This window comes from Achroia grisella, unplaced genomic scaffold (assembly GCF_030625045.1).
Source record: "Achroia grisella isolate CSIRO2021 unplaced genomic scaffold, CSIRO_AGI_Agris_v1 utg900, whole genome shotgun sequence".
NCBI classification, from domain to species: Eukaryota; Metazoa; Arthropoda; class Insecta; order Lepidoptera; family Pyralidae; genus Achroia; species Achroia grisella.
The window spans coordinates 3,226,442-3,241,559 of NW_026713059.1; the positions used below are offsets into that span (position 1 = coordinate 3,226,442).

The 15,118-nt window shown below is 33.0% G+C and overlaps 2 protein-coding genes across 3 annotated transcripts in view; both read right to left on the reverse strand.

Moving 5' to 3' along the window:
* The window catches only part of LOC131853215 (phosphatidylinositol 4-phosphate 3-kinase C2 domain-containing subunit alpha), a 38,343-nt gene extending 30,758 nt beyond the window's left edge, over positions 1-7,585 (reverse strand). Inside the window, exons 1-4 of the mRNA XM_059204047.1 lie at positions 7,434-7,585; positions 7,166-7,298; positions 3,463-3,592; positions 288-413 (exon numbers count right to left, since the gene is read on the reverse strand). Of these exons, the coding sequence (XP_059060030.1) occupies positions 288-413; positions 3,463-3,592; positions 7,166-7,280 (371 nt within the window). The 5' untranslated portion in view covers positions 7,281-7,298; positions 7,434-7,585. The remainder of the gene's footprint in view (positions 1-287; positions 414-3,462; positions 3,593-7,165; positions 7,299-7,433) is intronic.
* Positions 7,586-8,196: 611 nt separating this feature from the next.
* LOC131853370 (uncharacterized) lies at positions 8,197-9,803 on the reverse strand. 2 transcript variants are annotated; one of them, XM_059204236.1, is made up of 3 exons: positions 9,485-9,803; positions 9,018-9,156; positions 8,197-8,675 (listed from the first exon to the last, which is right to left on the reverse strand). In XM_059204236.1, exons 1-3 carry the CDS (start codon positions 9,610-9,612, stop codon positions 8,250-8,252), a joined length of 693 nt encoding a protein of 230 aa, XP_059060219.1. In that variant the 5' UTR covers positions 9,613-9,803; the 3' UTR covers positions 8,197-8,249. The 2 variants fall into 2 exon arrangements, with proteins under 2 accessions (XP_059060219.1, XP_059060220.1); XM_059204237.1 differs by having other exon boundaries at positions 9,320-9,574.
* Positions 9,804-15,118: the final 5,315 nt, after the last annotated feature.

Here is a 15,118-nt window from a genome sequence, read left to right on the forward strand (position 1 = left end):
CATAGTAAATTGACCAGATGACGTTCTGTTTGTATGATTATTCATTTTATGGACGATAATGGAATGGTAGTCATGCTTGTGCTAACTATATAATACAAGAGGGGTGCCAGTGGGGGAAGATAATCATGAAAAATATTTTCAATTTACTACTTTGCTTCTTTAACAATATATTTGAGCTTCATGAATATTATCACTGCATTAAGTACACCGTTTTGGAGTATACTGTACATAGTGCATATAATACATGTTATTGTTTAGATAGATATATGAACCTTACTCATACTCACTTGTTAATCTGATCAATGTATTCCTTTAGTAAGGCGTGTGCATCTTTGGGCGCTGATTTGCTAGTAGGACTGGAGAACGATATCAGATCACTGCTTTCACTTCTTGTTGGGCTGGCTCCCGTAGATCTGGACATTGCATTCATACAATATTTATTTATAACTTCATCTTTTTTTATAATAACAATAATAATAGTTTTATTTGTAGAAGATTTTGGATACATCACATATAGGATGCTAGTGGAAACGCACGACGTCAACGGTGGTCTAGCGGTTTAGCACACCGCTTTACTTCGTATGGTCGCAGGATCGATTCCTCGCACGGAATAAACATTTTTATATCATGTATGCATTTAAAAACATCTAAGTATTTATATCAGTTGTCTAGTACCCACAACACAAGCTCTGCTTACTGGGACTAGATGGCACTGTGTTAACTGTCCAGAGTAATTATTATTATACATACATACTTATAATATGAAATAGACCTTCATACAAAAAAAACATGTTAAAGTACGAGTTAGTTTAACTTCGCAATGATGTTCTGGACAAATGCAAACTAAGTTGGCACCCTTGCAACAAATGCAAATTAAGTGTGCCCCTGCTACAACTAATTTATTACCCAAAAAAAAAAATAAGCGTGCATACCTTTAAGTATTAAACTATTAATTGTTTATATAATTATTGTATTTTATTCTGTCGTGTTATATAGACTAATATTAATAGACTGGTAATCAAGTTGCCCACAAGATGATAAGTGGCAACGGTTATATATACAAATAGCATCCCAGAGATCACTTCAAATCTGACGACCCTAGTACCACTCATGCGTCACCATTATGAAAACTGAAATGACATCTCTCTGCATCCTGTAATTTCACGCCATTCAACTGAAACATGTATTACGTAACACGTTGAAGACCGCATTGAAAAATCTTATATCTCATAGGGACGGCATTTCTTATTAAACAATAAGAAATTACATTATATTATTTTTTTATCATTTTTTAGTATACAATAATTTGAGTTATACATTATATTATTTCAGATTTATTTCAATTAAAGTGCCCCCGGGAGATCACCCGGTCCCAACGTGTAAATTTACTGTCGTTGCGGAGTGACCCACCGGTGGGCATGCGGTCTTTAACGTGTTAAAGCAGTTAGTCTGACGCAATAGGTGAGACAGACTTAGATGTTACACCACTTTGTACAAAGTCTATCTAGGTAATTAATCGCTATTCAAGTACTAAACTATTATACACAGTATAAAAAAATATGTTGTAGCCTATTTGTTACTAGCGAATGTTGTTATACCAATAACACGACTGATATTCAAAGTAGTCAGGGGCATAGTCAACTATACACTTAATTGTGAAGGTAAATACTTTACATTTTACTCAATATCGACTTCAATCCAATGTGACACAAACCTACCGGCAACTCGGATTGATTTTGGTTTGTTATCGAAGTTTCCTCCTCGTGAGTCACTCAGAAATGTAAATTGACGAGAATCAAACTATCTAGACACGCGGTAACGTGTCAAGCCGAGTTTCAAGTAAGAAAACTGACGAGCAGCACCGTGTGTATATTTACACGAACCATTTGGAGCCACTTTTGACCCCCTCATAACTCAAAAACTCTTTCACATAAACCTGTCAAATTTGGTTCATATATTGAAACTTGCGAGATAAATATGTGTTCCAAATTTCATAAACATATCTCAAACGGTTATTTAGATATTAACGTCCAAATATTGTCATTTTTATCACTGATCAACTATAGATCAAAATTATAACCCACTTCCAGATGACCTAGGAAGTTCAAATTTGGCATGGAGACAGGTAATTAGGTGAATATAAAGGAAAAAATGAAACTGGTAAATTGTTATCATTTGATTATAATTTTTCATTTTAATTGATTCTATTTCTACTTATATTGGACGAATACTAAAATTCTATGAAAACATCGATAGCCACCAATGAACATTGATCCCTGGCAGATATAGCTCATCTTGTACTGGACGGAAAGTAATATTGTATGAAAACGTCGATCTTTACCAATTTACGTTAACCCCTTCATATCAGTGTGGATAACTAGCAAACTTCAAATATTGCATTGAGCGGTAAACACAAGTTGCTATAATTTAGATTCTGTCTAAAATATACTCGTACTTATAACTAAGAGTATAGTCGAAATATCATATACCCCGAAAACATACGAAAATACAGTAGTTTATCAAAAATAATTTGGTATTAATTTAGTTATAAATAAGTACCTCGTATAATTTGTGTACAAAAAGTAATGATATCCCATCAAAAACATAAATGTGAAATGATAGCAGAGTTTAAATGAAACCTAATTTATCTATTACAATTTATTTATAAGATAATGAAAAGATTGTAATATAAACATATACTCAGAGATAACCAACTATGTACATCATTTTATTTATATTTTAAAATTTTATTGTAGTAGTTATCACACTTAATATTATAAGGTCATTAATATATATTTAAACTTCAATAGACCAACTATAATAGATTTGTTGGGTTGTTAATTAGTTCTTTTATGGTGTACGGGTTTATGTTTATAACGACGATCATATGTGACGTGAACTTATTGTATATAAAAACATATTAACTGAGAAAACGATATTTATTAAATATAAAACATGAAGCATTATTAAACATTTCGTGTATATATAATATTAATTATTATTATGTATCACTTATTATAATATTTTAATGTAGTTGAAATTTCGTACATTTAATGTTTTATTTGAAGGACCACAGAAAACTATTTCTATTTATAATAATGCTGAATAAATAATAAAAAAAAACATTACACTACCATGATTTTACACACAAAGAATTTATGACAATATTCGTTCATATTAATCATTATATTGATACGTGAAACAAAAACGTTGTACCCTTAATTACGAAATTTAAATGAGTGAATAATGCTAGTTATTAATTAAGCATTTCTAAATTATAAATACAACTATCAATAAACAAAATTACACACAATACGAGTATTTGATACACACACTACTGTCTACCAGACTACCAGTGCCTGTAACTATAGAAGTCATAGTCTTTGACAATAGAACATTAATAATGAAACTTATAATTTAAATAAATATGGTCGAATATCGACCATTAGTAATAATTATTACCTGGAGGTATCATGCGAAGGCGTGCGTCCTCTGGACGTCTTCCTAGGCGGCGGCGGAAGTGCTGGCGGCGGTCCTTCGCTCTCGTCACGTCGTTGCGCACTAGTCGCTCCAATCTCATGGGCATTATCTACTGATAAGGAATTGATAAGTTAGTGATAGATTTTACTCAACAAATAAAGACTAAAAATAAAGACTATCTTATGACTAACAAAGTTGTTTGACATTTAATTTACTAGCGTTTATTAATTACGTGGATTATAAAATTAAATTTCTAAAATAAAAATAGATATAATTTACTCTTTATAACATTAGCTTACAGAGAGATTTTTTTTATGTAAGTAGGTAGAAGTACCTTATATATTTTCATACGCATTTAGTGAAACGCTGTTAATTTTCATTTACCAACCAGACACTTCAATTTTACATATTTATAAAGATTTATGTCTGTCATAGTTATAATTGTACACAATATACCGGATGACTTGATTGATTAATAGTAGTTGTATAAGCTAAATATGGGTATATAAGCTAAATAAAGTATATATGGTCAAACTACTATTAACAATAAATCCTAAACGTCCTAAGATTTTAATTATCTCTGAAAATGTAGTAAAAAGTTCAACCCTCCACATCATTAGTATGGAATGGCGTACTTTATCTAATTACGCTATGCTATACACTTACAAATAACGTTTAAATATAATAATATATTATATATAAATATTAATAATAATAATAATTTAGTCGAATAGGGCGACTAGAGACGAAAGGTATAGACTTTTTATCGATTAATAGCGAAAAAAATAAGTTAAATTATTATTTTTACATATTTATTAGGCACTGAGTACTCATTAAATAATGAATAAACCTTCCGTCAAATCAACAAAGTAACGAAAAACATTTTTAAGTTTTAATCTCAATTTCCTCGTCTCATATAACTACCTATTATGCCATATTTTTTCGTACGATAAACATAGTCATCCAATATAAATGGGATATTTACCGCGATTATGAGTTACCGATATTTTCCGATTACTATTGCACTTATATAAATGTACAATTGAAAACAACCGTGATTTCTCACGGTTGTTTTTAGTACGGGTGTTTTTTCGCAGTTTAAAGTACTCTATTATATTTTTTACGCCCTCAGTCTTTGTAGAGCTATTATACTTCATTTAGCTAGCCTACACAGTGCATGTGTAAATCCTCATTATTATCGCTGTTATATTGAAAAATTTGAGAGCAATAGAATGAGTTCAAAAAATATGACAATTATTATTATAATAAAATCTTACTAATACTATAAACGTGAAAGTTTATAAGTGTGGTTGGATGGATGGATGGATGGATGGATGGATGGATGGACGTTTGTTACTCTTTCACGCAACTGACTGAATGAATTTTAATGATACTTTACAATAATATACCTTATACATCAGAATAAAAGATAGGCAATAAATTTCACACAGTGCACAGCAAGTACATCAATATATTGATTGCTATATAAATTATGTCTCTTATGTACTTAAGTAGTTTGTTATTATAATGATTAATTATTTTATTTATTCTCTCGAGAGTTCTTTAAAAATGTATGCATGTTTGTTTGTTTCTTTTTTACTGATGATAATGAAATGGTGCTCCTGTCTGCAGTAACGGTTTACGTTAGTGGGTAACAGTAGAGGATAATAATATGAGCTATGAGATCAGGTCGGTTAGCCCATCTTGACAAATTCACCACGAATTAACACAATGGTTTATCACAAATTCAACCTAACATGATACATTGCTAGTATTTAGTAATTGAGACTAATGACCACATTATGACCCCTATCACCGCTCCAAAGTTTTATATTTCAATATTGTATTTTATCCATTGGAGTGAACTATGCAGTAAAAAAATATTTAGTTATTTTTATTTATTGTTGCTGTTACTGTTGACATTGTTAGTAATTGATATGCATAGATTAAATTTATGATAGTCATATTATAATTTAATGGTTTCTTGAATCTTTTAAGTTTTCATAATTTCCATGATGAAATCCATGGTGTAAAAGTTTATAATGCTATTTTAATAGTCATGGTAGTGTATTTTATTTTCACCTGATGCAAATAATTGTATTCATGACTATGAATTATTTATATTGTATTTTCTATATATATAGGATTAGTCAGAAAGGGCATACTAAGCTGCTAGCACTATAACTTTTTTTTTTCATACAAAAAGTAAAGATTAATTTTTATTTAAGTATTACAAACCTTTAGCATTCAATCAAAAACATCTGACTTCTTATTTCGGGGAATGGTAAGTATGGTGCCAATACTAACAAAAAAAAGCATGCCTACAATTTTCATAAATAAAAATTTTATATTCATAATATCATTATAAATTTTCGTATTATGATAGGGCTAACAGCTGATGTTAGAGCTGTGATTTTTGTTGTCATTATATTTTAATATAAGAACTTTGAACCAAATATCTCAGAAAATTATATGGTTTCAAGGAAAGTTGTAGAACAAAAGTTATTTGTTACCATGTCCACATGGTTCCCCTTGGAAACTACCATGATATATTCTTTGTGACTTTATCATGATGTACTAACTGAGCTAACCTCATTTTCATCATGTCATCCTCCACTGCCTGCTAGCATGTGGTCAATGTGGTGTATGTAGCACCATCAGGACAGCATGATTCCATAATCATTTTGTTGGTGACAAACCTCTTTTTGTAATATTATCTTAATTTGACACATTTTTTTATATACATTTTTGACTGTTATATTTTTTGTTTATTCTATTAAGTTGGTGACAACTATACACTAAGCAATACATAAAAGATTGATAGGTGGCTTATTTTAACTAGAAAAGACATTCTGCTGTTGCCACCTGTACTACATTTATTACAACTTATATCAAAGTAAGTAATTATATCAAACTTTCACATTTAAAACATTAGTAGAAAATAGAATAATTACAATAAATTACATTTCAATGACATAACTGTCCACAACAAAACAGATATAGAACCCAAACTGATTGCAGTTTCATTAACCAATGCTCTATTTTGTTGTAACAGGTTAACAACCTCTGCTTCCTTCCACTTTGATAGCATCATTCAATATGTATCGTTAAAATGATGATGCTCCCTAATTTCTGTTGATACATATCAATTGAGCTTAATGTGGTAGTGAAACAGAGTTATTACGTTGTTTAATCATGTCCATTTATTGTTACTCGCAATATTTTTATTGTAATAATACATTTAATGGTATTTACATCATTATTAATTACCAAATAAAGTTAATGAGTATTCTTAAGGTATATTAATGGACAGAATTTGTTTTAAAATATTGTATAATAACATTTTTATGGTCTTTAAAATTCATAATTAAATTTAGAAATGCAGTTAAACCAATAGAAACAGGCACAAACATAGACTGAGGGTGGATATATGCTCCGACTGACATTAACACATAAAATTCATATTATTAAGTAAACAGTATAATTAGAAATATGTAACTTATTTTTAATATTTTATATTGTGCACTCATTGGTACTAAAGTATATTGTAGATCTGAATTTAATGTTGATCTTAAAGCATGTGTAGATATATTTTGTATGCTCATCAAACAAAGAAGCGTAGTTATGGAATATTTGAAGAGTGAGCCACTTGTTATCTCTCATTAAACAAAGTTACGTCAGTTACCTGCGTTCGATAGTTGCTTCTGCCGACGAAACTGTTCCAAAGCTAGACTTTCTAAACTCAGAGCTTGTGCCTTCTCCAAATCAGCTTGGAACTGCAGATCGTATTCCGACATCATTTGCTCCTTAATATCCGTCTACAACGAGCGTAAATGATCGTGGGAATTAAAACAGTAAACACACTCATATAAAATACACATAACGTAATACACAAAAACTTTCTTTGATATGCAGCAAAATACAAAACAAACGCTATTCAAACAAAACCTTACCTACAACACAATACTTCCGATTAAACTTATTACTCTGAGTATTTCACATTCTAAGATTCTTTTAAATTGGGGTTTTATATTATCTGATTCAATCCCCATAGGGACTTTATGGAGTCATCGTAATCAGAATATTTTAATTAACAAATATCAAAATCAAAATGTCAGCATATGATTTAGTACAGATAAATAAAAAATAGCACATATGTTCTGTCAATGTCAGCTGACAACGTCAACATGACAGCACCAGATTTATTATTTACCCAATAGAATGTCACTAAATGCACTAAGCAAGTAACCACTACGATTAAATCTAAAACATTCTTCAAGTTCGATATAACACATCAACTTATATTATATTTGTTGTTACATCTTGTATTTAGCCTTTTATCAGGTTTAATAATATTAATAAAAAAATAATTTATTTTGAAATGTTTTCATAAATTTATTTCCTACAATTAATGTCTATTACATTCTCAATATTAAGTTTGTCTTGTAAAAAGCAAAACCAATCAAATGATAGAACTTGGCTACTATTTTTGTTCTATACCACGCGTCACTTCCTGTTTTTTTTTTTAATTACAAGACCGAGTATAGGCGGCAGCATTTAAAAAAATTGTTGCTTCTAAGAATAAATTATACGTAATAATAAATAAATCCCAAAATTTTTATCACTATAATAATACAGCTGCATAAGCTCCACATACTTATTTTTACTCGTCGATGTACAAATAAAAAAATATAAAATTGGGATTGGGATTGAGGAGATATAGCATTTATTAATTTGTTAGTTAAATTGGTTGCTACGAATAAACATAACTATTGTAATTTTCCTGTAGGAGTTGATAATTTGATATTCAATATCTTTTTATGTCTGCTATTTTTTTTATTTCCTGCTTTATTAAGACTACTTGTATCTCCAAACGGGTAAAGTAATGTTGTGTTTTTATTCGCAGGGCCCGTTATTGATTTAGGAACATTTTTCGCTGGCAGAAGCGGCTTTTTGAAGACTATCGCATGTCGAAATTTGATAGGTGACGTATTTCTAGAAGTTTTATTGCCGTAGTCAGCGCTAAATTCTTCTTTTCTTTCCGATGTCGCGGCTCTTGGTTGCGTTAAGTTTTTACCAGATGAAAACAAACTTTTTGTTATTTTTACCTTCTTCCTTATACGAGTAGGTTTATTTTTTTTAAGTTTGTTTTCTATTTTATGTTGTGCTGGAACATTATTATGCTCTGCTGCCATCTAAAATGAAACACTGATTAAATGCAAATGAATCTATCCGACTTTTTTCATTATTATTTAAACTAAATCTTCGATACTACCACTTGGATGTGAAATATCTGGTTCCATAGGATGGCGTTAAACTTTCTAAAGTTATCAGCTATTTAATATCACGCTGAGACATCTTTACGAGCTGAGTACACATAAATAAGTTAGGAGCGAAGCAGAAATATTACAATAATTCGGGCAGTCTAGAAAATAAAATCCTAAAATGATTGTTATTACTAATATGAAATATTACCAAGAAATGTACAGGTACATAAACTATAATGAGATACTAACTTTTATATGATAAATTGTTACCTGTTCATAGAATATGTCATCAGCGTCCTGCCGGTCACAAAAGTCAAGGATCTTATTACAAACAGTTCTTAAATTCTTTATTTTCTGTGTCTTCTTTTTTCCTGCGACGCAACGGTCCACCTCATCCAAGCGAAGTGTTCTAAAACCGATATACTTTATTAGAACAGTACCTATTGAAATAATCTGTAATTTTATAATCCATTGTTTTTGTGAATTCAAACTATCAAACATAGTAGACCTCATATTCCCCTCAGATCCCTATTTAGCAGTGTTTTATGTGAGGTCTATTTTCAAATACTTACCCCATAATAGTTAAGAACTTTCTTACATTATAAATGGGATCCCAAATCACTATTATTGATTAGTTAGATAACTCAAAACATTGAGGTTGCTAGGGTTGGTTGAGGAGCGAGACTTCTCAAATATTAAAAGATGTGTACTGGACTCGGAAGTTTAAAAACTATTACTTGATAACTTTCGGTTTATTCAGAAACTCCTCTTCCTTCACATCAATGTTCATGGCCGTATCCCAAATGTCTTTGAACAGTCGCCTTCGTTCCACGTAACTCTCCTGTACTGTCATCAGTTGTTCCATCTTCCTGTTTTAGTACCAAATCTCCATAGTATGAGATATTACAATTTCTATAAGTAGACTTAGGTACTATTTGCTTATTGTATGGACATTATTTTTCTAAAGATTATTATTAATCTGACATTTTTGTTGTAATTATTTTGTTATTGATTTTAGGGCTACCATTGATTTGTAGGGGAATGTCAAAAAATTGTCTAAAACTTTTTTATTTTACTTTGTCTTTGTTTTAATTAAAACTATTTCAGTTTTTGTTTCACGTGGTGTTAGCAAAAGACAATGATATAATAAAGGTATGTACGTTTTTTATAGGATCATTATGGAATATGAAAATATGGACCAGTTATATTCGCATAATAAAATCAAAGATATTGAAAGTATTAAAGATATAGAACGAATAAATTACTAATATTTATTCGTATCAATATTTTATATCAAGGCTATTTGCTACTTTGATCAGCTAACACGAAAAGCAATAAAACAGTTTTATAAGTTCAAGCAGGCACTTTCAGGAACCTATTTACAGAATAAAATAAAACAGCTGACACAGCAACAAGTCATGGCTTATTCGAGTTTGAAGTTCGCGGAATCGCTCAGTTGGCGGGTGTCTCTCAATGAAACGCCTCCTAGTGCGGCCGTACACCAGTAACTTAGAAATACACTAACTAAGCCCGCGACTTCGTACATTTTAGAAATATTAACTGTTTTGTTTGTGGACAGAATGGAGTAAAGCTAATATTAAACGTTAGGGAAATTAGCTAAAATTCATCATTTTAATTTGGACTTCACCTCCTTCAAATTTAGACATTTCTCGGATAAACGTATACAAACACAAAGATAAAGATATGAGAATACTAACGACTATTTTGTATCATAAGTACATAAAAAGTATATCTACCAATTAATAATATATTTAATATAACCAATGGAATCTTCACAATTACAATAACACCGACGAAATATTCACTATATCTTTGAAATGTTCAAAATATGTCATATAAATACGACCCTAACACTTTATGGGTGGCGCTCAGTGAATGCAGCGATGGAAACCTCTTCAACGTTTATCCCAAGGTGCTGGCACAGCTGTTGCTGCAAGAGGAAGCAGGGAGACAAGAAGGTGATACCAGTGAAGCGGAAAAACTGGTGCTGCCAAGCGACAGAGAATGGAGACTACACCAATACTTTCTTCTCGTCGAAATGCAGAAAACATTGGAATTGGAAATGTTAGTAATTGAAAAAGACCAAAATAATTTTTACCGTGTCCCACGATGTCTTACACAAGTTTGAAAAGATTTTCAATCAATAGATTTTATTAGTAAATGTTGGTCTCTTAGCTTTTCACATAGCTTCATCCGCACTATAACAATTTACTGGGATAAAATGTAAATATATCCTTCTTCATTATAGATGCTACGTAGTTATATGCCAAATTTCATGATTATTCGTTAAGTGCCTAGAAGGTACCTTGGCATTTAAAACCGCAATGAATATTGAAAATATCTGCTTCGTCATATAAATACATACTACATAAAAAGTTCCGTTAAACCAATACCTAAACTTAATTTACGTAGCACACGACGTACGTCTACCTAAAAATAATGTATGATAGATAGTCTGACCTGTAAGCCTACGTAACATGTGGAAACATTGGGACGACCGTGACCCGCCTATTACTGAATACTTATATACACAACACATTTTGTGCTCACGTCATTACATACATATAATCAATATATAAACCTCTCTGCTTTTATGTAACGCCTCTTCTGTTCACAAAGGCAAGAAAATAAAAGAGTCCTTTTAAATTTCCTATTTATAATCTTTACGTAGTATAAAATGAATTCGCTTCCGCTGTCTGTTAGCATAGATCTTTTAAACTACACAACGGATTTTAATGCAGTTTTTAGCAATAAATAGAGGAATTCAAGAGGAAGGTTTATAATATATTCCCATGCGAAGCCGAGCCAGGTTGTTGTACAATAAAAGAAATGTTTGATTTGAACTCTCCCAGAGAGGGTTCCGAGCATATAACGTAGGTAATATTTATCTAAGCATAAATACACTAGACATAAATGTTAATGTGTGATTACATACAAAATTACTGATTAAATACAAATTCCTAGGTTTGGTTGTCTGGACTAAAATCATGGTTCCGTAACAAATAAAGTAAAATATATCTAAGCATCTTTATTGTACAACTAGCTGTTCCCGCGACTCCGTCCGTGTGGAATTTAACATTATTTTTTCTAAAATAAAAGTAGCCTAAGTTACTCCATATTACATTAGCTACCTACCAAAAAAAAATCCCGTCAAAATCCAGCCATTTCAAAGATCAGACGGACAGACAGACAGACAAAAATTGTAAAAAATGGTATTTTGGTTTATGTATCGTATTTATATTCATATGCATATAGTAAAAGACGGTTATTTCAATATTACAAACAGACACTCCAAGTTTATTTATATGTATAGAGTAGGGTTCATGATTTCTCGAGCTTTTCAATTTCTCGGGTCTCGAGAATTCTCGAGGTCAATTTCTCGGGTCTTCTCGGGTTGTCGAGAAATTTACATTTACGTACGTTTTCTCATATTATTTGGTTCCAATAACGTCAAAAAATTCAGTGATTTTCCTCTCAAATAAAAGTATCAAATTAAACTTTTATTGAGTATATTTAAAAACATTAATATTATGAATAAATTATTTTTTTTTTAAATAGAGATATAATATTAGGTCCTTACATATGAAATTGGCGTTTTGTCGTACTGGCCACTTTGATCTCAAATATCTCCTCTTTTTTAGGAATTCCATTTCCAAATTTATACAGCTATTCACTTTGGGTCACTCATCTACTCGTTGTACACCAACGACATCCCTAAATTCTCCGACTTAAAAGTCGAAATATCGCTGTTTGCCGATGACACCGGCTCTCTTTACATCCGCCAAGTCCCGTGCGACAATAGCCAGACGGCTTCAGAAAGCCATAACGATACTGGGCGAATGGTTCCGTCGGTGGCGCATAGAAGTCAATCCCGAAAAAAGTGCAGCAGTGTACTTTAGCAGGGAATTCGACTCTATGAATCACCCGATCGAACTATTCGGCCAAAACATCCCGAGGGTTTCGAAAACGAAATACCTCGGCGTCACCCTAGATAGGAAACTAACGTTTCGTCCTCACATCAAGCATGTCCGCGACCGAGCCGCCTAACAAGCACAGTAAAATGTCGCTTCGCAACAAGCTGACACTATACAAGGCTTGCATCCGTCCCATCATGACTTACGCTAGTCTCGTATTCGCCCACATACCCTACTGTTTAATCAACCGACTACAAATCATACAGAATAGGTTTCTGCGTCGAGCCACCGGTGCGCCGTGGTTCGTTCGCAGCGTAGACCTCCACCGCGATCTTAATCTGCCCTCCATCAAGCAGTTTATGAAGGAAGCGACTCTGCCCAATCCCACCCTAACCCGCTTATAGTCAGTGCGGTCAACTACGCACCAAGGAGTAATATCAGACATACGCGACAACGTCGCCCGAGGCACGTTCTCATTGACTCCGACGACCCCATAACGGCAGGTAACTTCTCCACGGGCCCACCCGTTCTACTCCGACCACACTTACACATACACACGACACCGTCCTCACCGGCGAAGACGACGACCTCAAAGACACAATATCGCGCATACCGGGCGCCTGTGCGCTCCACACCGGCGCCCCTTCGATCGATCCCCAATTCAAACGGGGATCGAAATTACAACGGCCCGAGCCGAGATTCGAACCCCTAGTGGTGCCCTCAGACTAAAGTCGTATCCGTCAGGCAAGAGTTGGCCTTCAGCCGCTTCCGCGGCTGTGCGCGCAAGTCCTTCCGCGGGTTTGGAGTATCATCTGCACTCGCCTCCTAACGTCCGGTGAAGCTGTAAAGGCCAGCTACGGGCAACACCATCGGAGTAGTCCGAAAAAAAAAAATGCAAAGCAATCTCGGTGGTCGGCCGGAATCCAAGGTTGATAATGAAGAATTGAAGGCTATTGTGGAAGCGGATTCATCGCAAACCCGTCCGAGTTAGCTGCAGGCTGCGGTGTTAGTGACAAAACTGTTTTAATCCTTTAGCAAATTGGGAAGGTGAGAAAGCTTGAAAAGTGGGTCCCTCAAGAATTCAATGGAGTAAATCGACAAACGCGCGTAGCTTGCTGCGTTACATTAGTCAACCGGCATAATAATGAAGGGATTTTAAATAAAATCATCATAAAATCATCAAAATCCTGCCCCAAGCGAAAATTGGCTCAACAAATGTTACTTGTGAACGTTTGGTGGACTATTTCCGGTGTTGTTCACTTCGGCAATGTGTATTGTCAGCAATTGAGAAACCATGATGGAAAAGCTAGCTGCTAAACAACCGAGGCTGGTCAAACGCCAAGAACGCTTGACCACATACTGCACAACAGACAGTTACCAAATTAGAAGAGCTTCAGTTGGAATGTCTAAGACAACCACCGTACTTCCCGGACCTTGCTCCAACAGATTACCATTTTTTTCAAAATTTACTAAGTAATTTTAATAACTTCTTGCAAGGGGAAAAAATTAAACTCCGATGGGGCAGTCCAAAGTGCAAAAACAAAAGGCAAAAGTGCATAAATAGAAATGGTACCTATGTACCTAGATTAAATAAATATATTATATTTTGAAAAAAAAATACTTCAGGTTATTTATTCCCTTACAAAACGCCAATTTAAATTTTTCAGGACCTAATTGTTCTTATAATTAGACTTATTTATAATGACATATATTATATATTTATAATGACAGCACCATTTTTGGCTGCTTATTTAGAAAATAAAAACAACGTAAACAAAAATAGTGACTACAAAATAAAAAAATAACATGAAAGAAAACAAAAACGTTAATATCTTAAATTATTGCGCCGCCACGCAACAAAACAAAGGGCAATTTAATATCTATATAGGTACATGATTTCTCGAGTTCTCGACTTTTCTCGAGCTTGATTTCCCGGGAACAAAACCCATGAATTTCCCGGGAATTCTCGAACCGAGAATTCCCGGGAATGAACCCTAGTATAGAGTATAGATAAGAAGATGGTATACAATCAATTTCTAACTACGATACTTTTTTAGGAATGCAACCATAAGTTCAAATTATTTATTCATAATAACCCACTTCCCTAGAAGCACAAGAAAAATAATGAATATGAAGTGGAATACATACCGAGAATGCATTCCCCACCCGTGAAGGAGGTAGGGATGGTAGATCATTTAGCCCATGTGGCAAATGTAGTAGAAGCTGGGACCCTAGAAGGAACTCCAATAAAGTAGTAATTCTACCACAACATAATTATAGTAGTCAATTTTATTATACCTACTTACTAAGCATGCCAATGTCAATGGATCAGGTTGATCTTGTCATTTTTCTCTGTTACAATAGCTTTCGCCTTGAAATGTGACTTGAAGATATTTCACTTGAATCGATTCCCAGTTAAAATAATATCTTATTCAA